Source organism: Melozone crissalis, unplaced genomic scaffold, assembly GCF_028551555.1.
Source record: "Melozone crissalis strain CALT ecotype California unplaced genomic scaffold, PUWL_Pcris_2 ptg000042l_1, whole genome shotgun sequence".
Classification (NCBI taxonomy): domain Eukaryota; kingdom Metazoa; phylum Chordata; class Aves; order Passeriformes; family Passerellidae; genus Melozone; species Melozone crissalis.
Window position 1 is genome coordinate 40,827,115 of NW_026535820.1, and position 20,406 is coordinate 40,847,520.

A 20,406-nucleotide genomic window follows, 5' to 3' on the forward strand; every position below is an offset into this window, starting at 1 on the left:
TTCGTATGGACACCAGGCTTGATCAAAATCCTCCTGAAATTAATCGGAAAACTGCCACTTACTTTTAAGAAGTATGGTTCAGACCTTTAACAGTAAAGTCTACTTTGCTCTTCACCTGGATGCCAGCTCCTTTATCAGAAACAATTTGTCACTAACTCCATGCTGCCAAAAAAAGGCTAAGATAATCCATTACACAGAAAGAAAAAAAAAAAAAAAAAAAAAAGAAACGTTTGATATTTAAATGAAGAAAATAGTTACATTAGTTACAATTACCCGTGTTGTGAATGCATGCATCTGTGGTCCCAATCAGAGAAATATCCCAGTAGAACCTGAGAAAGTTTTCCTAGGCTATCATCTTCAGTGCTGTTCAAAGAGGACCATAGGGGTATAAGGAATGAAGGGGAAAGAAAAATAAAAAAAGAAAAGAAATAAAGACATGTTAATATGGCTCCATTGGCCTTCAGTCTGAAGGTCCTATGTATTTTCCAAGAAATTAAAGGACTATTAAATCCATGCATGGGATACATACCCCAATAATCTCATTTCAAAATACTCAATATGAACATGTAAAGAAAATTCATTGCAATTATGGCTAAACAAATCTCAACATCTACCCATGGGCATCCTTCTCCTTATAGTCATGCATTTCTAGCTATTGGCATTGCTAAAGTGTTTTTATGCTTATAAAATAAATTTATATTATATCTATAAATTCAAACAGCATCTTGCTATCTTCATCTGTATATTTGCACCTATATGTGTGATTAGCACTCTATATTGATTGAATCTATTGATACTGCACATTAAATATAAATAAACAAAAAATCTAGTTGGTTTCAAAGCTGAGCATACAGAAATTAGGTTGAGTAAGACGAGCAGCAGGCTTTGTAAATACTGTGTGGTATTTTAAAACCCAAGAATTGTTTCAAGAAAATAGCTTCAGACCTAAATAATTTTTTTAAAATGAAGCGTGCAAAGGCTTGTTCAAATACGCTTGTTCATTTACATATAAATGGTCATGGCTGGTATTGATTTGAGTTCAATCTTCTCCAAAGTCTTTGCCCTTTCCTCCAGAAAATCCTTCACACAAAGCTTTTCTAATTTTATCTTTCACTTATAATAATCTATAAAAGTGTATTAAACATCTAAAAAACCCACCACATAACTACTGGAAAAAGTAATCTATCATTCTTTCTAAAATACAAGAAGGTCTTTACAATAGGAGAACTCAAGGGTAAAGGTCCCAGATCTCTGGATATTGATGATGATGGATGAGCCCTTTACCTAAAGAAGGATTCTGCATTGCTGTAAAGTCTTGGTGTCAGCTGGAGAGAAGGATAATCGATAGCCAGCGGCTTCACGCTAAACAAGGCCATTGCCAGTGCAACAAAGAGGACGGGCAGCAGCACATTTGACAGGCTTCCTCTCCAGTCTCTCCTTGTGTGGTGAAGCCTCTTCATCACAAGGGCAACAATCTGCGTGAGAACAAGGCGGGCTCCACACACACTCGAGGCTCCAGCAAGTGAAATACCTAAGTGAGACAAAGAAAACAACCTCTTGACAAACAAGGAAAACCAAACTGAACTTTCACATGTTACTTCGTCAAATGTAGAACATGACAGTCTTTTAGCTCTAATAAAACCAAACTACAAAAGCCTAGCATGCTCTCCTGAATGGAATAGTGTAGCCCCATACCACATCCCTTCCAAGCATAAGCAATTAACTAATAAACTCTTCCTAGGAGGGAAAACAGATATTCAGTTAACACATCTCTATAGGTTCCCATGCACAGGTAATGGTTTATGAATATTATTTTCCCTAGGTACTCCCTGTGATCCTGCACTGGTTCGACCATTCCTTGTGCATTGCCACTGTTGTTCCTGGACAAATTACTCTGACAAACATGGCCTGTATTCACACTGTCTTGATCTACCTTGACTGGAATCAACAGCAACTTTTTCACAGAAATTTCAACAGATCCTCTTCAGAGCATCGCAGTGGACAGGCACATGGATTCTCATAAAAGCATTCCCTTCACTTCCCTGCTCATATGGGACTGATAAATTTTTCATATTTGTTAGTCAATTCAGCTTTCAGAGCTCATGGGATGTCCTTCAGATTCACATGGGAGTGTGTCCACAGCTTATTCAATCAATCAGTTTCCTGATAGACCCTCCCTTAATTTTATTTGGTCATTCTCTGTCTGACACTTGTGAATCACACCAATCACTCTGCCTCCATTTTAGCCCCTAATGCCTTCTTGGTATGTGCAGGCTCTTATCAAACCCTCTTGCCTGTGGCCTTGCCCAATTGAATGTCCTTCAGCCTCCTTCCTTCCTCACAGCATAGCAGAGTGTCTGACAGATTTACCACCACAGGTATTTGTACCGTAGCAAGACTGAATAGCCTGTTTATTACAGTGCTCAAAGTCATGCTATATTTTATCAACGGTTGTGATTTGCCTCTTCATTACCTACCCTTCTGCTTATTGACAGCACTCTAACCAGCATTTCCACATTCCATGTTTAAACAGTTACGTGTATGGAAGTTCTCAAGTAACCTCAAATTAATTGTCCTTAGAACAGGTTTTTTTTCTGAGTTAACAGAATTTTAATCCCGGACCCTTTGCATTGTTCTAACAGAGTATTTTTAGCCAACTGAGGCAAAGAGGGAGAAAAATTAATCAGATAATAAGCCAAACTTCTGACCATGGTCATTGAACAAACAGCTCAAATTCTGGACTCATTGCTCCAGGTAAATACAGGTTAATCACCCTCAGTGCCTGGGAAGGTCACATGTTAAATCCTCCAGAAAATTACTCCCAGGATATGAAAAACAAGTAATGACCAGGAATAAACTTGATACATTTGAACTGTGTCACTTGAGACTCAGCATGAATACAGGACTGGTTTGGTGAATGAATTGAGCAGAGTGTGCTGTTTATTTTGATTTAACAAAGCCTGTGATGTGATCTCCCACAGTGGTATGGGCTGTGGAGGGCGAGGCCAACTGGTTGGACTGACAGGCACCACCCTGAAGTCTGGGAACAGGGATACTGGATCCAACTGAGGAGCAGGTGATTAGTTGGGATGCCCCTTGGGGGCAAAGATTAGCAAAACACTGGCTAAGAGTACCTTTTAACACAGATGTGTGTGCATATCTGCACCTGGAGGGGATCCACCTTGTTTGGAATCATTTTTCTGTCAGGCACTGGGGACAAGGAGAACCTCCTGGCAGCAGGAGCAGCTCTCTGGCAGCATCTAAGAACCCTCTAAGAACCCTAGTGATATCAGGGAGAAAAATCTCTGCTCAGGGTAAGGATAAGCTACAACAGGCACCAGCTGGTACCTGGAAAATTCTGATATCATAAATCAGAAAAAGAAATTTCACTGTGAAGAAAACAATCAAAGCTCAAGACTGGCCTGGACATGGCACTAGGTAACTTGCTCTTGACCTGCTTGACCTGCATTCTCAACAGTAATTTCTCTGTTTTTAACAGACTATAATTAATTAATTTGGGGGTTATTTTGGGGGGAGGGCAAGGCGGGAAACTCCAGTATTTGTTACTTTAACTCCACAACTGAATTTTATATCTTTTTTCCCCAGAAAATCCCATTGAGCAGAAATTCTCTCTTTAAGACATTCTAATCAGCCATAGCTTGCTAATTTGACAGTAAACACAAATGGAATTGAAGGTTCTGAATCTGTGGAGAGAAAAAGTACCTTCTGAATTCCAATTCTGATTCAGCTTTCAAGTGCTCTGATCAAGAAGGGTTACATTTTAGGCTTGGAATTTTTTGTTCCGTAAATTGGAGTAGGAGACACTCTTCTTAAGAATTTTTTTTTTTTAAGGAAATTTCTTAGGAATGTATTAAGTTCTTCATATTATCATGGTAAGACTCCCAATAGTTGTTACAACACAGAAATTGAGACAGTCAGAGGCAGAAAAATTTTCAAGGTAGGAGTGTTTTCAGACTAAAACACACCCAGTAAGTGCTTCCAGCTTAACATCTCTGAAATTGTAAAGTGTTCCATCTCTCATTCATCTAAGTAGTGAAATGCCAGAATATAAGCACAGAATTTGATATTTTCTGTAGTCCCAGATCTCATTAACATGATATGTGAATGAAAGAGTCTTCAATATATTTGACCCTTTGAATCTCTGAAAGGCAACTATGACATCTACTTTCTGGGGACAGAAAGGGAAATCAGAGCTGTCAACCGTTCTTTTTTTCTTGACAAACAGAGCAGAGAGAAATTATAACAACTTAATTCAGATTGCCAAAGGAACGGAAACTGTCACCATGAATATAAATAATTGTCCATTTTGTCCAATATCCTGACTCTTCCTCAATATTCATAATGCCAATGAGCCAAGACACACCACAAGAAGATGCAATAAACCATTATAAGTGGAAGTATATGTTTGACAATTTAACTGAGGCACTTTAAAATGATTTATCTCTTCTAAAACCTCATATGTTTATTGTTTAAAATTCGAATTGTAAAAGGTGACAAATATCTTTCTGAATTATCTTAAATTTCCATCTTTGCAACCTTGAATTTTGTCATTTCTTTGTGTCTCAGGTACAAAAAAAAATTCTTGTATACTTGTTTTGAAATTTTTCCATTTGATGATACTGGATGGGGTCTTAAATCTTGCTTTAGGAGACAGGTTATGGAAGTTTTCAATCCATTTTCTGCATAAATAATCCCATCATTTCACTCTCCTCTATAAAAATCTTTATACTCCTAATCAACCTTGCTGCTTGTCTCAAATCCTCTTATACTGACACTGTATCAGTCTCAAGATAAATGTGTTCAATGCAGCTGTCTATCAGATGTGGAAACACTCCTGATTTATATGTTATTATTATATATGCCTGTACTGGTCAACTTGTTCTCTTTATGCATCATACTGCAGCCACACTGTGAATAGCACCCTGCTTTGGGCTTTCCATAATAGACTCAATATGGCTTTCAAGATTCCCAAGGTATTAAATCACACTTTCAACTAGAACCTACAGCATTAATTTTTGCTTCATAAAGCTTCTAAATAATTCACCACCTACATCTGGTATGCATGTCAGGATGCATAAAAACAGCTTACATTTATGGGAAAACAGCTTCTGATTATCACTGAGAATGATAAAGGCTAGAAGACAAGACCAGCTGACCTCTCTGTTATTAAGTCAATTTTTATGCAGAAAGCTTATGAAAATATCCTCATTAATAATTTAGATCACAGAATTAAAAACCTGACCTAAGTGTTAGAAGCTGTCTTGCTTGACTTACAGTTGCAATTATCCACCAGAAGTGCAATTATGTTCACAATTAACTTGTACTTCCCAATTCATCCAGACTCTCCTTTGTATTACAGACAAGACTTATGCTAGTTTTCAATATATATAGGTTAATATGAGGTACAGGGAAACAGAACAAGGCCTAAAATCCAGAAACAAAAATTATCAGAATCCTTGCCTATAGACTACTCTAGAATTAGGAACAGAAACAATTATTGTAAAAGTCTCTAACTTGGTATTAGATGATCCTTTTCTCCTGTATTTTTCAATTCTAGAAAACAATGTAATTCTAATGTTTTTTCATGATACAGAAGGAAAGATGGGCTATGCAATAGATAAACTAATAGCCAGGAACATTTCATTTTCCATTCTACTTCTGCCACTTTGGCATTTAGACAAGTCATGTAGTGGAGGTCCAGATTTTGGGAAGGTAATACTTGGAGTTGTAATATCCTGGCAAAGCAGGTGAGCTAGCTCACATGAAACTGGTTGCATTCAGAGGCCGCACATATTTATTGGCTTATCAGAAATTTTGTACCAACAAGTAGGTCTAAGCTGAGCAAGTGAACTGACATGACTCTGCATTTCAGCACACACCATACTGGACTAGAGACAGTGCTAGCCCACCAATCTGTGCACAGCCTGTCATAAGAAGATATAAAAATGTTCTTCCTCTTCTTGCACATTTTTCTACTCATTATAAAAAAATATTATTGTATAGATTTTGTTTCCAGGAGGATTTTGAAGACAGATTTTCATGTGGGGAATGTGAATAAAAGGCACTTTGACAGTGAAAGTATAAAGGGACTGCATCTGGTCTGTGTTTCATACAGTGACTGATTCTTGCTTATATCTAATGGAGTAATGAGTTCTCTCTATCCAAAGCTGATCAGAAAAATATTTCTTTTGGGGGGGAATTTCACAAGAGAAGTTCCCTTGGGGCATTTTTAGATATAAATCCTCCTATTCCTCCCCTCAGGCTATTTTTAATTTTAGGCATTGTGAATATTTCTTCTAAAACATTGATTCAAATTGTTTCCATCTTAAGAATTTCCTGTCTGAGAGTTTCTTCCTGCTCCTTACATATTGATTAATCCAATTAAGTAACGTTTTTGAAGGCAAAACATATAGGGTTTAAATTAAAAATTTAGCTTTGCATTCTGAGTGCCAGATCCCAAAATACTATTCTGCATAGGCCTGAAGACCTTTGACACAGAGTAATAGAGATCTAGGCAACTTTAGAGTTCTTCAGTAGAATTAACATGTTTTAAAGCCAAGGAATTGGTGTCTATCACTCCCCAGCCTTATAAAGAAGTCTCTCCACAACTCAGATCTCCCAAGCCCTTTTCCTCAAGCCAGACAGTTGACTGATTAAACAATTTCCTTCTTTTATCTAAGATATTATTCTTGTTCAAGATCTGACACACTTAATACTTTATCACACTGAAGACCAGTGAAAGGATAGCTTGAACAATACACCTGATTCCCATTGAAAAATCGAGAACCGGCATAACCAGAAAAATGTGCTGCATACTCTCACTGAAGAAACCCAACACCCAAATCTCACAATCTAAGACCCTGTCCCTAGAAAAACTACCAGCAAACTCTTAAAGGAGCCTTTTTAAGTTCTTTATTTATTTTTTTTTTATTTCCTAGAATAAGGGGTATGAACGAAAGTTCATTTGTACACAAAAAGTTTAAGGAAAGAATGGGGTGAAGTCCTTTCAAACTTATCACTGTATTTAAAAGAAATACATCCTAAAATCAGACCTACGCAGAGTTGGAATTAACTACTCCCAGCAATGTGTAAGGGGGTGAAGAACTGGTAGGATACATTTGCACTTAAATCTCAGAGGGAGAAATGCTTTACAGCACCCTCACACTTGACATGGAGAGAAGATATATCTGACTTTCACTAGTTAAATGAAAGACAGAAGTGCGAAGTGAGTTTGTGCAAAAGAAAAGTTAAAACATCCAGGCGTCAGAGAGCAAAAAGACTTCATCCATAAAATAATTTTCTTTACTCTGACTTGCTGCGTTGTTATTCAAGCAGTGACAGAGGTGTGTCTAAGCAAGAGCATTTGATCCTGGACGTCACTCTGCAGCCAAGATTTTCATCCAGGTTTGTCACAGGGTGCAAACGCATTGTACAAATAACATAAAGCACATAATTAAGTGGCAATGGAAAATACATGTGCAAAGAAGGACAATGAATCTGATGAAGGGCTTGGAGCACAACTCTTATGCAAAGTGGCTGAGGGATCTGGGATTGCTTAGCCTGCAGAAAAGAAGGCTCAGGGGGCACCTTATCATTCTCTACAACTCTGTGAAAAGAGGCTGTAGCCAGGTTGGGGTCAGTCTCTTCTCCCAAGAAACCAGTGACAGGACGAGAGGAGTCCTAAGCTGCAGTAGGGGAGGTTTAGGTCGGACATTAGGAATAATTTCTTCACAAAAAGTGTGATGTAACATTGGAATGGGCTGCCCAAGGAGGTTGTGGAGTGACTGCCCTGGAGGTGTTTAAGAAAAGACTGGATACGGCACTCAGAGCCATGGTCTACTTGATATGGTGGTGTTAGGTCATAGACTGGATTTCATGATCTCATAGGTCCTTTCCTACCTAAGTGATTCTGTGATTCTGATTCTGTAAATTTGTTAACCAAAACGTGGGATCCATTCTTTTTTATTCTTTTGTTGGGAGAGGAGGAACTGTTAAAACGAGGAATTTTCAGCTTAAAGTTTCACATTAAACTCATACAAACACTTCAAGCACCAATCTAAAATACTCTACTCCACTTGGTCCTTAACCTTGTCATGATATATTTTTCAGATAGGTAACTAGCAGACTGGGAAATAGTTAAAATTAGGACTAATTTTTGAGTACTGAATAACCCAATTGCAGAGAATGCGTTAGGATATACAACGAGATAGCTCTCAAAATAACCTGAATACAGCACATCACCTAGATTCTCAAGAGCCCATTAAATGCAGCAAATTACTATACCTGTCCCCCAAACTCTCCAACTTTTGTAGAGTTTACTAGGTGAATCTACTTTTTCAACATCCAACCACCATCACACTGCTGCAAAGATCTACAAAACAGTCAGAAGACATTTTAAGCGTAAAAATGAATACAACTCAAGGTCTTTATTTTGTCTCCAGGCATAGCATAGCCTCATTCACATTATGAATATCATCCTTTAATTTCAAGATCTGGCATTTTCTCAAAGTTGAGCATACTAGAGGTATGAACAATAGATAAAGAGATGAGCACCACTGAATGCAAGGAAAATATTTCTTCACAATTATACAAAGTAGATTAAAACTAAAAACTAGGTTCTAGCTTTCCCTTCCTTTATATGTTCACAATCACAACTACCTATAGCCAACATTATGATTCTATTATATGAAATATGAATTTAAGTATCTGAAATGCTCATTCAAGACAGAAAGAAAGCTAGCCTCTTTAATTAATATATAACTAATACATGCCTACAGAATTTTGGGACTGCTTTAACCCTCTATTTAAGGCAAGAATATTCAATCTCATATCAATGCAAAAAAAAATTAAAGCTTTGTCATCGCTCATATTAAATAACAGAAAATCTTCTAAAAATAAAAGTGCCACACCATGCACCACATATGTGGTAGTTGATAAAAACTTTAAAACAGATGTTCATCACAACCACACTCTAAATGTAAATTTGAGGAAGAAAGAAAGTCCAAATGGTGTTTAGCAAATAAATAAAATAGTCAGAAAGACAATGATCTAGACCTCTGCTGTGGACCTGCTTTATACTCATGCCTTCCCAAACTCATTTTTCTCTTTTATCTACTCATTGCATTCAGTCTTAAAACTAGACTGCAAGCTGTCAGAGGTGGTAAGGACCTGGGGTTTTTATTCTTACTATTAGTCTGTAGGGTGTCTGGAACAACAGGTCATGACTTTAGATTGGGTTTCCAAGGCACCGTGCCTCATACAATAAAGAATAGCTACCACTAGGAAAAACCAACACCCTTGTGTTGTTGTTTTTTGTTGCTGCTCAAGTGTGAGCTGGTGTCAAAACACCCCTTGCTGTTTTTACTAGTGTGGAAATGGGCAGGGATGATGCCATAGCAGAAACTTGACTGAGCAGACATTTATTTGGGAATGTAACACTTCCAGGTTATAAAAGCACTGTCATTACTTTCAATGAAGGGAACTAATTTTCTAGTGCAAAAACTCTGTTTCTTTGCTTTCTCCAGCCATAAGAACACAAACAGTACAGGAGCATAAGGAAATGGGAAAAAATGGTCCTGTCTCCTCTCCATCACCCTACAGACACCATGGAGAGCTAAATACAGTTGGTACACTGACAGGCAAGCTAATCTGGTGAATGGACACCTAAACTAGTCTGGGCCTGGTGAAAGAGGAGGACACACTACTGAATGCATTGTTACAATAATTCATAAATAGAGGGTTTCAACTGTTTCTACAGTTTTGATGCCTAAAACAATCTCTGTTGATCCATTTCCATGGTTTTTTTCCTACCTTGCCGTAGTTAATACCTCTTCATCCTAGTTGGGATTTTTGTCAGCTTAAACCACATTGAAAAATAAGTTTGAAATAACTAGCAAGTATTTTTATTAGACTTGTGTGGTGAACTCTGCTGTGGCCAGAACAACTTCATTATTATGGGATGTGACTATTATTTGGAAATAAAACAAAAAGAAACCCAAAAAAACCCAAACCAAACCAAAACAAAAATGAAAACACAAAACAAAAAACCCAAATTTTCATTCAGGTAGACAGTCTATATTGTCTTTGAAAAGAAAACTACTACAGGTTTGAAAACCCTAAGTCTCTGATTTTGAGTTTCAGCATGGTCAAATTGCAACATTAACAACTATGTTAATTTCAATTTCCAGGAGATAATTTTGCAAATAGATACTCTTTTATTGCAGTACTATCTCCTCTGCAGCGATGCACCTGCAATGAATTGCCGCATGGAGGAGGAGACAAGTAAAGGAAGAGCTGAAGCAAAAGTACGGACTGTGGCTGCAAATGGAAGCCTAGTTTCACCTTCTGTTTGTACTCTTTGAAAGTACAACAGTAGAAGAGAAGCACAGACTGTTAGAATTGCAAAAAATATCCCAATCCATTTAATATGTATCATATCTATGTCAGACTTGGCCAAGAGAAAGAATACATTTGTATTCTTTCAACCATCAGATACATCTTGTGCACTAGAATATACCTTCTTATGACAATAAGCAGCACACTTACTGATGTTGGTTCCTCTTCTTTCTAGAACTGTAAATCAATACTCAGAAAGTTGTTGGAATTTAACCCACTGAATTCAACCTATAAACTCAAGTTACAACATTTCAAGATTGAATCTGATGCAGACCATAGGGCCACACCCCACAGTACTTTTGCTGTGTTTGGTGAAAAACTGGTGAAAGGGCAGGACAGCAACAAAATCTGAACTTTATGTTATAAAATCATAACATTAATTGTGAGACTTAATGCTAAGTATCTTAGCATTTCCAACTAGGCAGATTAAATAGAGCAATAGAAAAAACAGCTATATATTCTAACTAGGTGCTCTCAAACACTTCCCACTGGTCACTCCCAGAAAGGGAACTTTTAAACAACGACTGTCCAGTATTGTACTGCAGATGACTTCTGTCATGCAGCTGCTCAGTTTGCCATGAGTGGCCTTTGAAAACACTATGTACAGCACTCTGGAAGAATCCTCTTGGAATTGCTCAGAGAAAACTCAGACATTAAACAGAGGAAACAACTTCAGCAGGGCCCAGATTTTACCATGATGGACAAGGACAGTCTGACTCACTTTAACTTTCAGAATTTTTGCAAGTATTATCTTAATACAAACAAAGTACTTGGTCTAAAATACTGCAGCTCCCATTATCAGGAATATTTTAGACCATATCTCTACTGGAGTTATTCTATTCATACAAAAATAATATCAAAGTTTGTGCAGGGAAACAATTCAAAACTGAAAGTTCTGCAGGAGGCATGTTTTTTTCAGACCTGAAGCTATAGCAAACTATTGAAAAAATGTGTTTGATAAATAATCTCATGCCTCAGGCATCCAGTTATCTCATAAATAGTAGTATTAAACAACTTCAAGGATCTGGATTAGCAGAAACAACATCTTCATTTTTTTTCTAATGTCTACAATGAATACCGTAAACTAAATAAACTGTAAAATAGATTTAGAGACAGATAGAAAAAAATTACATGGCTAAAAATTCCCACCTATACAGAAGTTCAACACCAGGTCTACTATAATGAAGCCCCACTTATATTTCAAATGAGGAATTGGCTAGCAACAGTGTAATAAACATCTTGTATCACCGTGTAACAAGCATACCATATGAAAAGTTGGCAAAAAAGGGTAGTCCTGAGTGCTCCACATACTGCCCTTCATACTAAAGCTACTTTACATGTTGTCTAAGTAACTCCTAAACCAGTTTTTTTTTTAGTTTTGAAGAAAAAAAAAAAAAAAAAAAAAACAAACCGAAAAACGCCATGTAGTACTGCAGAATGTTGCTAGTATTGAAAAAAAAAAAAAGTGTGAATATTGCTGAAGTCTTTGTGGGCTTTTGGTGCACAAAAGGAATGTTTTAGCAATAGAGCAGAGACAACAATTTCACCAAAAGAGATACTTTTGAGAAGGAACTGGACAGGTGAAAATCTAGTTTCATTAGAAGCATCAGCCTCAAAGAGAATCTTACTAGCACAACTAAGATGCGTAGCCCACCTCCTACATATCTAGGGTATTTACTCAATAAATGAGGCAAGATGTTAGTAAGATTACATGAAGCCCCTTCCCTAAGCATTGTTCTGCTTCAGAATGAAAAGTAAGCATCTTACTCTTGATAAGCATTTCTTTAAAAAATTGGTCATTTACATTACTTACATAATTGAAGTTAAAATATCTGTGTTGCTACTGCAACAGCATTAATAAAGCAAAACTGTTTTAAAATACTTGTAGGCATGTGTGTACATACACACACTTTCTTCGTCTGTAAAAATATAAATACACAAACACAAAAAGATCTATGAAATATAAACTCCACTTGTAAGCTCAAGCAAGGCAAGAAACCATCAGAATTTACTTTCCATATAAAACCTAAAGACTAGCTATTAGCAACAAATATTTTCTGACACCATATGTATGACTTTATGTTGATTATCTAAATGAAAATTTTGTCCAACACATAGGCTCCACATTACGAGGGAGAGAAATAATAGTTTATGTGGAATATGAGGTGTGAGGAAGGCAGGTAGGGTTAGCCTACCTTCCTTTATGTCTCTGAAATAGGTACTTCTAAACAGAGACACTCATGCTTCATGTCTACAATATTCGTCTCATAAATCAAGGTACATTTTGCAAGATGGAGTATTGAAGTAATTCCTAAGTTCTTTTATGCAAATTTTACAGGGAATTGAAAGAAATTAGCTCCATTTACAAATGATTGTTAAAATATAACTTCAACGATATTGCAAAAATCACTGTCGAGCCTGTTTTTTTTGTAATTACAGTGAACTCAATCATAGTGGATTAAAAAATCCTGTTTAAGAATAGAAGAAGCCACTTGATCATCTACCAAAAGACATCAAATTCCACTCTGCTGCTCATGTGCAGAAATCAATAACGTCCTTTACTGCAGCATATTTTCTGCTAGGACCCAAGTCTTGTGCCAAATGCACCAGGAGAAGCAACACATTTCCCTGGGTAGAATAACTCCAGCTGCTAATTAACTCTTGCCTGTCTTCAGATTATACCTATTTGCTTACTTTTTGCTTCCTTTATTCAATTTCTCTCTTCTGCTTATATAGTTCTATAAAAGGTAGAATTATACTTTAACAGATGTATTCTCCATGCGTTAAAAAAAAATAGGATCTTTAAGCAAACCACTTCTCTGTCTTATTTTTGATAAACTATGTTAACAGAGCCCTGATGGTGCCTTTATAAGGACTTCACTGCCAATCTCCAAATATTAATTCTTCTCTGCTCACTTTCTGAATTCTCAATTTCTCCCTAAAGTCATTCAAACTTAAAAATATGGACAAAAAGGTTGTACTAGTATTGTAGCATCACTCTCATCAATTTTGAATGGATAGTCAAAATGACCTCTTCGCATAATTTTGTACATTCAGCTCAAATATAAATCACCTTAGCTGTCTTAAAGTGCTTCTCAACCAGGATCAGCAGATAACTCAGTCAGTGTTTTCCAGGATATTACTCCCCATCACACAGACATGCCTAGCATTTGGCTTAATTAAAATATCCTTTATTTAAAATGGATTCAGCTTTTCAAGTGATCTAACTCAGTCCTTAGGACTGGTCTCACTTATCACCTTGTAGCAGCTGTTTTTCATCTGCGAGGTTATGTTTACTTCAGCATCAGTCACGAAGATAATTAAAAGGCAGAGTTGAAACTCAGCTGAAATTCACAAAAGCTCTTCATTTTGATATTTCACTATTAACAACTGCTTTTTGTCAGCTACAACTTCTTAGTAAATTAGCTTTTAGCTGAGCTTTATGAGTACTGTATGTTGTTGGTCTCACCAATCCTAACAGGAGCAACATCACATTTGGCCCAATATGGTTCAAAATGGCTAACACCAGCTGCTTCAGAGAAAGGGTTAAGCAACATTAAAAGGTAGTTATGCATCAACCTGCTTCCATACCTACACTTTCAGAGGCTAATTTATCCAAGAAATCCAGAGGCATATAAGCCTTAATACCAATACTGTTACTATAGCTGCTCATATTATACATCCATTAATACCCATTCTTTGGCTTTTTAAAACATATTGCAATACTCTAAGTCTCTGTAACATTATATGGCAGGAAAATCCAAATGTTACATATTACTGTGCGCAAAAATACAATGAATCATTTTTGAATTTTCTGAAGTTTAGTTTCATTCTACCTCAAGGGTTCCAACTGTAGTTTACTGCCAGAAGGGACTAGATCCAAAGCTGGTATGTCCCAGAAATTTCTAAGACAATAAGTGCTACAAAATTAAATAATTTGACTCTTCCGCAAAACATCTGAGTATCTTAATTCAGCAATATTGGTCCCTGAATAAGCCAACGAGACCGCTCACTAGCCTATTACCTGCTTTTGCATATGTTCAGATTATTTTGTCATTTATCCATGGATAGCTACTCACCTCTTGGACTTGCTCTTAGCTCCCCTGATTATTTCTGTATATATACTGCCTGCTGTGGATTATGATAATTTTATTGGCCTCCATAGAGTTGGTTTCTCCATTTCTCTAGGCTATTTGGCTTCAATGGTCTTGTCAAACAGTCATTGCAAGCTCAATCTAACCATTTTTCTGCATGCTCTGTATACATCTACAAAACAATAATTACTGTGTGTTCCAACTGTGTAGAAATTAATAATGCATGACTGTACTATAATATATCCATGTACTGTGTCTGCACACACAGTAATCCCTGACTTAAAATTCTGTTTTCACAAAAAGGTGGATTTTACCCTAAGGTTTTTTCATTGGAATAAAACTAAAAATTTTGAGAAAATCTTTCACAATGGAAACAAACTACTATATATTACAGTGTGCTTTGCATCTTTAAAATTACCAATGTTAAAACTGTTACAAATAATTTCATTAATGCACTGCTAATTAACTATAACATTTTCATTCAGAAATGCACAAATACTTCTGAGTTTTACATTATTTTCGTTGCTGACTTTAAGCAGCAGCCAAGCACCAAACAGCTGCTTGCCCATACTCCCCCTCCTCCAGCAGGATGGGGAAGAGAATAGAAAAAGAGAAAGCAAGAAAAATTGTTGGTCAAGACACAGGCAGTTTCAGCAGTAAAGGAAAAAGAAAGAAAAATAAACCCAAAAGAAAGAAACTAATTAAAAACAAAAAAAAATCCAACACAAATAATGCAAAGGCAATCACTCACCACCTCCCACAAGTAGACATGCTCAGCCACTGGTAGCAACAGCTACCTCCTCAAAAAAGGTTTTGTTGCCAAGAATGGCACTCTGCAGCATTAAATAACTCTCTGGTGAGTTTAGCTCCTCTGTCCAGCTCGTGTCCCCTCACACCCTCTATCTCATCATCAGCTTGTTCATAGCAGGGACATGGGAAAAGAGAGAGCCTTGACGCCACTCAGTGATAGCCAAAACACTGGCATGTTATTAGTACTGTTTCAGTCACAAATCCAAAACACTGCATCACAGAGGCTGCTATGAAGAAATTTAACTCAATTCCAATCAGACACAGTACACTAAGACACGGTAAAACATAACTAGAAATTATCTCTGCTCTGACTTCAGTGAGGTACTGTCATATTTTGCTGAAATAATGTCTCTTGTGTGTTTTTGGCATTGGTGGTCAGCCTAAGTCGTGTACTAATTTTCTGCAGTTTCATTTAAGAAGAGACACACACTTCTCTGCTAAGCCTCCTAGTCCAGGAGACATTAGACAGCATTTTGATTTCTGCACAATCCTGGCACCTCAAGAGCTCAGCAGCATTAAAGGGTAGCCAACACCCCTGCTTGAGCTCAGATCTGTGCTTTGTGAAAGCATCTCCCTAGTCTAAATTCTTTTACAAATCAAATAGCAGCATCCTGTGATCTCCTCAATAATCCCAGCTGCTTGCTCTAAGGGGTTTTGAAAATTCATTTGACTACTCTGACAAAAGCAAGTTTGACTGCCTTTGAACCTGCTTTCAAAGACAAAGTTATACAAGTCAAGCTATTGCCCATGGAGTATTCTGGTTAACTTTGACAATGATGGATACCTTTCATGACCATTTCCCAGATCCCTTATGCATACATTTCACAACTGTCCTTAATGATGAATGACGGTCATCTGCAATGAGTGACAATTTTCCAGTACTCTCATCCCCAAAGAAATGGCATTATCATCACATATTCTTGCTGTAATTTATCAGGGTGAAAAAATAGAGTCTCTGATTACTCAAATCTTTATTAATGTAATAACTTAAACAAATACTTCTTTATACATTTTGAGATGCAGATAGGAAAGTATATCAAGTTTTTCAGTAGAATATACTGTCTTCATTACTTTCTAAACTGTAAATCGTACTCTTTAATGAAAATGCAATGTGGAGAAGACAGATTGTTATGATTTGAAACTAGTTCAGATGTCCTAGCTGAGTCTTGAATAAATAAATTGACTGTTATAAAATAAGGGATATTCAAAACTGTGTTTTCAATAGAAGCCTCATTCTCACCACTGACAAAAGTGGCAATTTTATTTGCTTAGTGAGGTTGTTTTAGTTTTATATACTTACATCTTCACTGATTCAAGATGGAATAGCCCAGCAAACACACCCTCTGGAAAAAGTCATCTATTCAAGCTTGCACTTTATGAAAAAAGGTCTCACCTTAGACCACCATTGTTGGCAATGATTACTTATTACTGGCAGATTCAATTGAATTTATCTTAACAAATAAAGAAAGCTTGGCTGAAAATTGTTATTTCTGTTACAGTAACATTAAAGGTCTACAGATCAGGACTTCCCTGTGCCTGTACTTTATAAAAACATAATGAAAAGTACTGCACATAGAACCAAGTGCTTGACATCTAACCAAAGAAAACTATAATCTAAATGTCAGCCTTCAAATAGAAAGAAACATGGTAAGTATAGAAGCATGACAATCCCCGAACCAATGTTAAAACATTCATCACTTGATGGGTACTGACATGAGAGAACTTCAGTCTTGGATTTTGTAATGGCATCACCTTATGATCATTAGTGAGTCTTCTTATGAAGAGAATTTTTAAAAGAGAAAAATCTTCCTGCATTTTCAGAAGCATTTGGAAGGACCTCCTCCCAAACTTGTAGGGCAGAAACAGAGAAAGTATGAAGGTTTTTTCTTACAACAAGATGTAAACGAACCTAAAATAACATGTCACTTAAGAAAATGGATGATCTCTTACTACAAGGGGAACCAGCTCTTTCTTTTCTTCTTTTGAATTGTATGTGTATGAACATGAATGTCCTTTTCTTAGAGTGTAGACATTTTATATCTGTGCTATATGTCTGTAATTTTTATCCATTTTCAGTATGAGACAAAGAGGATAATTAGTTCCCAGGGACTGGTACAAAGCGATAAGTCAATGCTGCTGCAGTGAGAGAATGCATGTGTACACAGAAGGGTGGGAAGATGACTGTGAAGGGTTAGAGGTAAATCACAGCAGACATATAAAAACTACTTCCCAAGGCAGACACACAAAAAAGAAATTACCAGATGGTAGCAAGAAGTATTCTCCATTTGCTTGCACATTCCTCACTTTTGGGAACTTTGTGCAGGCTTACATTTGTATTTTTGATCTTTATAAATCTAGTTGCTTCAGAAGGCACATCATTTTGTACTTACAGTCTGATTCAGCACCATTTGTATGGTCCAGGTGTGCTGCCTGTGGAACACAGGGCATCTTCTCTGAGTCCTGCAGCAGCTTCAGGAAAACCTTTCATGAAAGTAGAAAAAAGTACTTTAGAATCAATTTTCTAAAACTATTTATATATATATATATATATATATATATATATATATATATACACATATATATCCTAAACCATCCAGGCAGCCAGAAATTACTACTGACTGCTGCAAACACCTTGCTGGAATATGACTATAAAATTAGTCAAGCCCTCTTGTTAAAATCTTGGGGATAAAGGAAATGAAATACGTGTCAATGGATGCAAAAACACCCATGTAAATATTGCTGACCCATGAACACTACCTTCTGTGAAGATTTTTCAATAGACTTTCTGCCCTTGATTGACTTTTTATGCCCCTAAGGCTTGGTATGTGCTGGAACTCAGTTACTGCAGTTTCTGCCAAGGAAAGAGCTTAACTCTCTTCTGATGCTCCAGCTAGAAATCTATGGGCACAACTAGAACTAAACCTAATGTACAAAATCCTACAGAGCTGAGAACCTACATATTTCAGGGAATTCACAGTGTCTAGGGACACTCAGAAAATGTTCCTAGATATGTGCAAGGACATGGACAATAATGTTGCTCAAAGACATGTAAAGGACAAGGCAATTGTCAGAGACAGCCAAGGTGAACAAAGTCTTGTAAAACTCATACTGCAGAGGAGACTGGGCAACAATGTGTATTTTGTAGCAAAACATTAGTGTGCATACCCCAAAGTGGATAGAGATTATAGGATCCTGTTACCTTAAATCGCCATAAGAAAAACTGAAATTCCTTTTCTATAAAAGCAACAATCTAAAAATATGCACTAGCTTAAAATTGAAAGGATTGATTTTTCTAAAGTAGTGGAATGCATGTCAGAAGGGACTTAAAATTATAAACACCCAGCAGAATTCACCAACTTCATAATCATGAGATCTATTTAAATGGTATATACGCTTTCCCTAACAGATATGTGTCCAACCTACTATTTCTTCCTTAAACCTGTTTCACAGTTCTGTCCACATAAAGCCCTTTGAATTTCACAGACATGCATTTCATTCTTCTGTACCTCAGCCTTGCAGAAGCTTTCATAGTGAGCCTTATTCACACACTCCCCACTTCTTGTAAACTCAAATTAAAAACACAATTAACATTTTCTTATCTTAACCTGAACTGATATTTAAATAGTGATCTAAGAACCTCAAGTAAAAAGGAAAAAAAAGAAAAATGTACAAAAAATACAGGTACCATGAGCATCTCAAATTAAACAGAAAAAGAACAACAAAATTTTTTCTTTGTCTTGATGAAAGTTTTCTTTTGCTCTTTCCTCTCTGTTTGGGTTGAGCCACAAGACAGATTATACCCACAGTGCAACTTTCAGAAATCATTAAGAAACCATTTATATCTTCCCACAAAAGAATCTGATCTCAGCTATAACAAAAAATTCCTTGTTTCCAAGGAGCTCATACAATAGACAATAAAACCCAGTCAATGTGAAGTACTTTATAGCTCTTGAAAGATATTTCTTGACTTTCTAAGGTCTGACTGTTACAAAAACCATATTTTGCTTAGCCAATATAATTGCCATTTAACAGTGGTTATTGATTGCATTTGTTACCTGCCAGCTTTCAGGGAACAACTTTGGCTATTAACAACTGCTAGGCCAGAAATTTCTGGCCTGATATTTCTGTATTAGCCCCTGGAGGCAGATCCTGACAGTCTAAAGCCGCATTCTAATTTGTTTTCTTGGACCTGCTTGCTGATGGCTATGAAGACCAATTCTGTCAAGCAAACCAAACTAAACTGCAACAACTGAATCGTAGAATCACTGAATGCCCTGCGTTTGAAGGGACCTTTAAGATAGTCTATTTTCAACCCCTCTGCCATGGACCAGAACATATTCCATTGGACAAGATTCCTCAGAACTACACGCAGCCTAGTCTTGAACAGTTCCAAGGATGGGACATCCAGGGCTTCTCTGGACAACCCAATACACTGCCTCACCACCCTCACAAAATAGAATTTCTTCCTGATGTCTAATTTAAACCTATTCTCCCTTGTCCTGTCACTCATGCTCTTGTGAAAAGTGCCTCTCTGTCTCATAGGTTCCCTTCAGGTACAGAAGGTCACAATTAGGCCACCTCAAAGCCTTCTCCTCTTCCAACTGAACAATCCTAACTCTCTCAACCTTTCCTCATGGGAGAGGTTCTCCACCCATCTATTCACCTTGGTGGCCTCCTCTGGACTCGCTCCAACAGGTCCCTGTCCCTCATGTGCTGGCAACCCCAGAGCTGGGTGGTCTGCAGGTGGGGTCTCACCAGGGCAGAGCAGAGGGGCAGAATCCCCTCCATGACCCTGATGACCCCACTGCTTTGGATGCAGCCCAGGATACATTTGGCTCTCTGGGCTGTGAGTGCCCATGGCTGGGTCATGTCCAGTCTCTCATCCACTGGCACTCCGAAATCCTTCTGGGCAGGGCTGCTCTGGCCTGTTCATCCCCCAACCTGTGTTGGTACTGGGGGTTGCCCGATCCAGGGGCAGCACCTTGAATTTGGTCTTGTTAAACCTCTAGAGATTCCCACAAGGCCAATTCTTGATCCTGTCTAGCTCCCTCCAGATGGCATCCTGTCCTTCAGGTGTGTCAACCAC

At 37.3% G+C, this 20,406-nt stretch overlaps 1 protein-coding gene across 1 annotated transcript in view; it reads right to left on the minus strand.

Annotated features, from left to right (window-relative positions):
- Nucleotides 1–20,406, minus strand: part of ABCA13 (ATP binding cassette subfamily A member 13) — a 169,136-nt gene that overhangs the window by 69,294 nt on the left and 79,436 nt on the right. Inside the window, exons 35-37 of the mRNA XM_054285153.1 lie at nt 17,711–17,801; nt 1,285–1,531; nt 274–363 (exon numbers count right to left, since the gene is read on the minus strand). Coding sequence (XP_054141128.1) covers nt 274–363; nt 1,285–1,531; nt 17,711–17,801 — 428 coding nt within the window. The remainder of the gene's footprint in view (nt 1–273; nt 364–1,284; nt 1,532–17,710; nt 17,802–20,406) is intronic.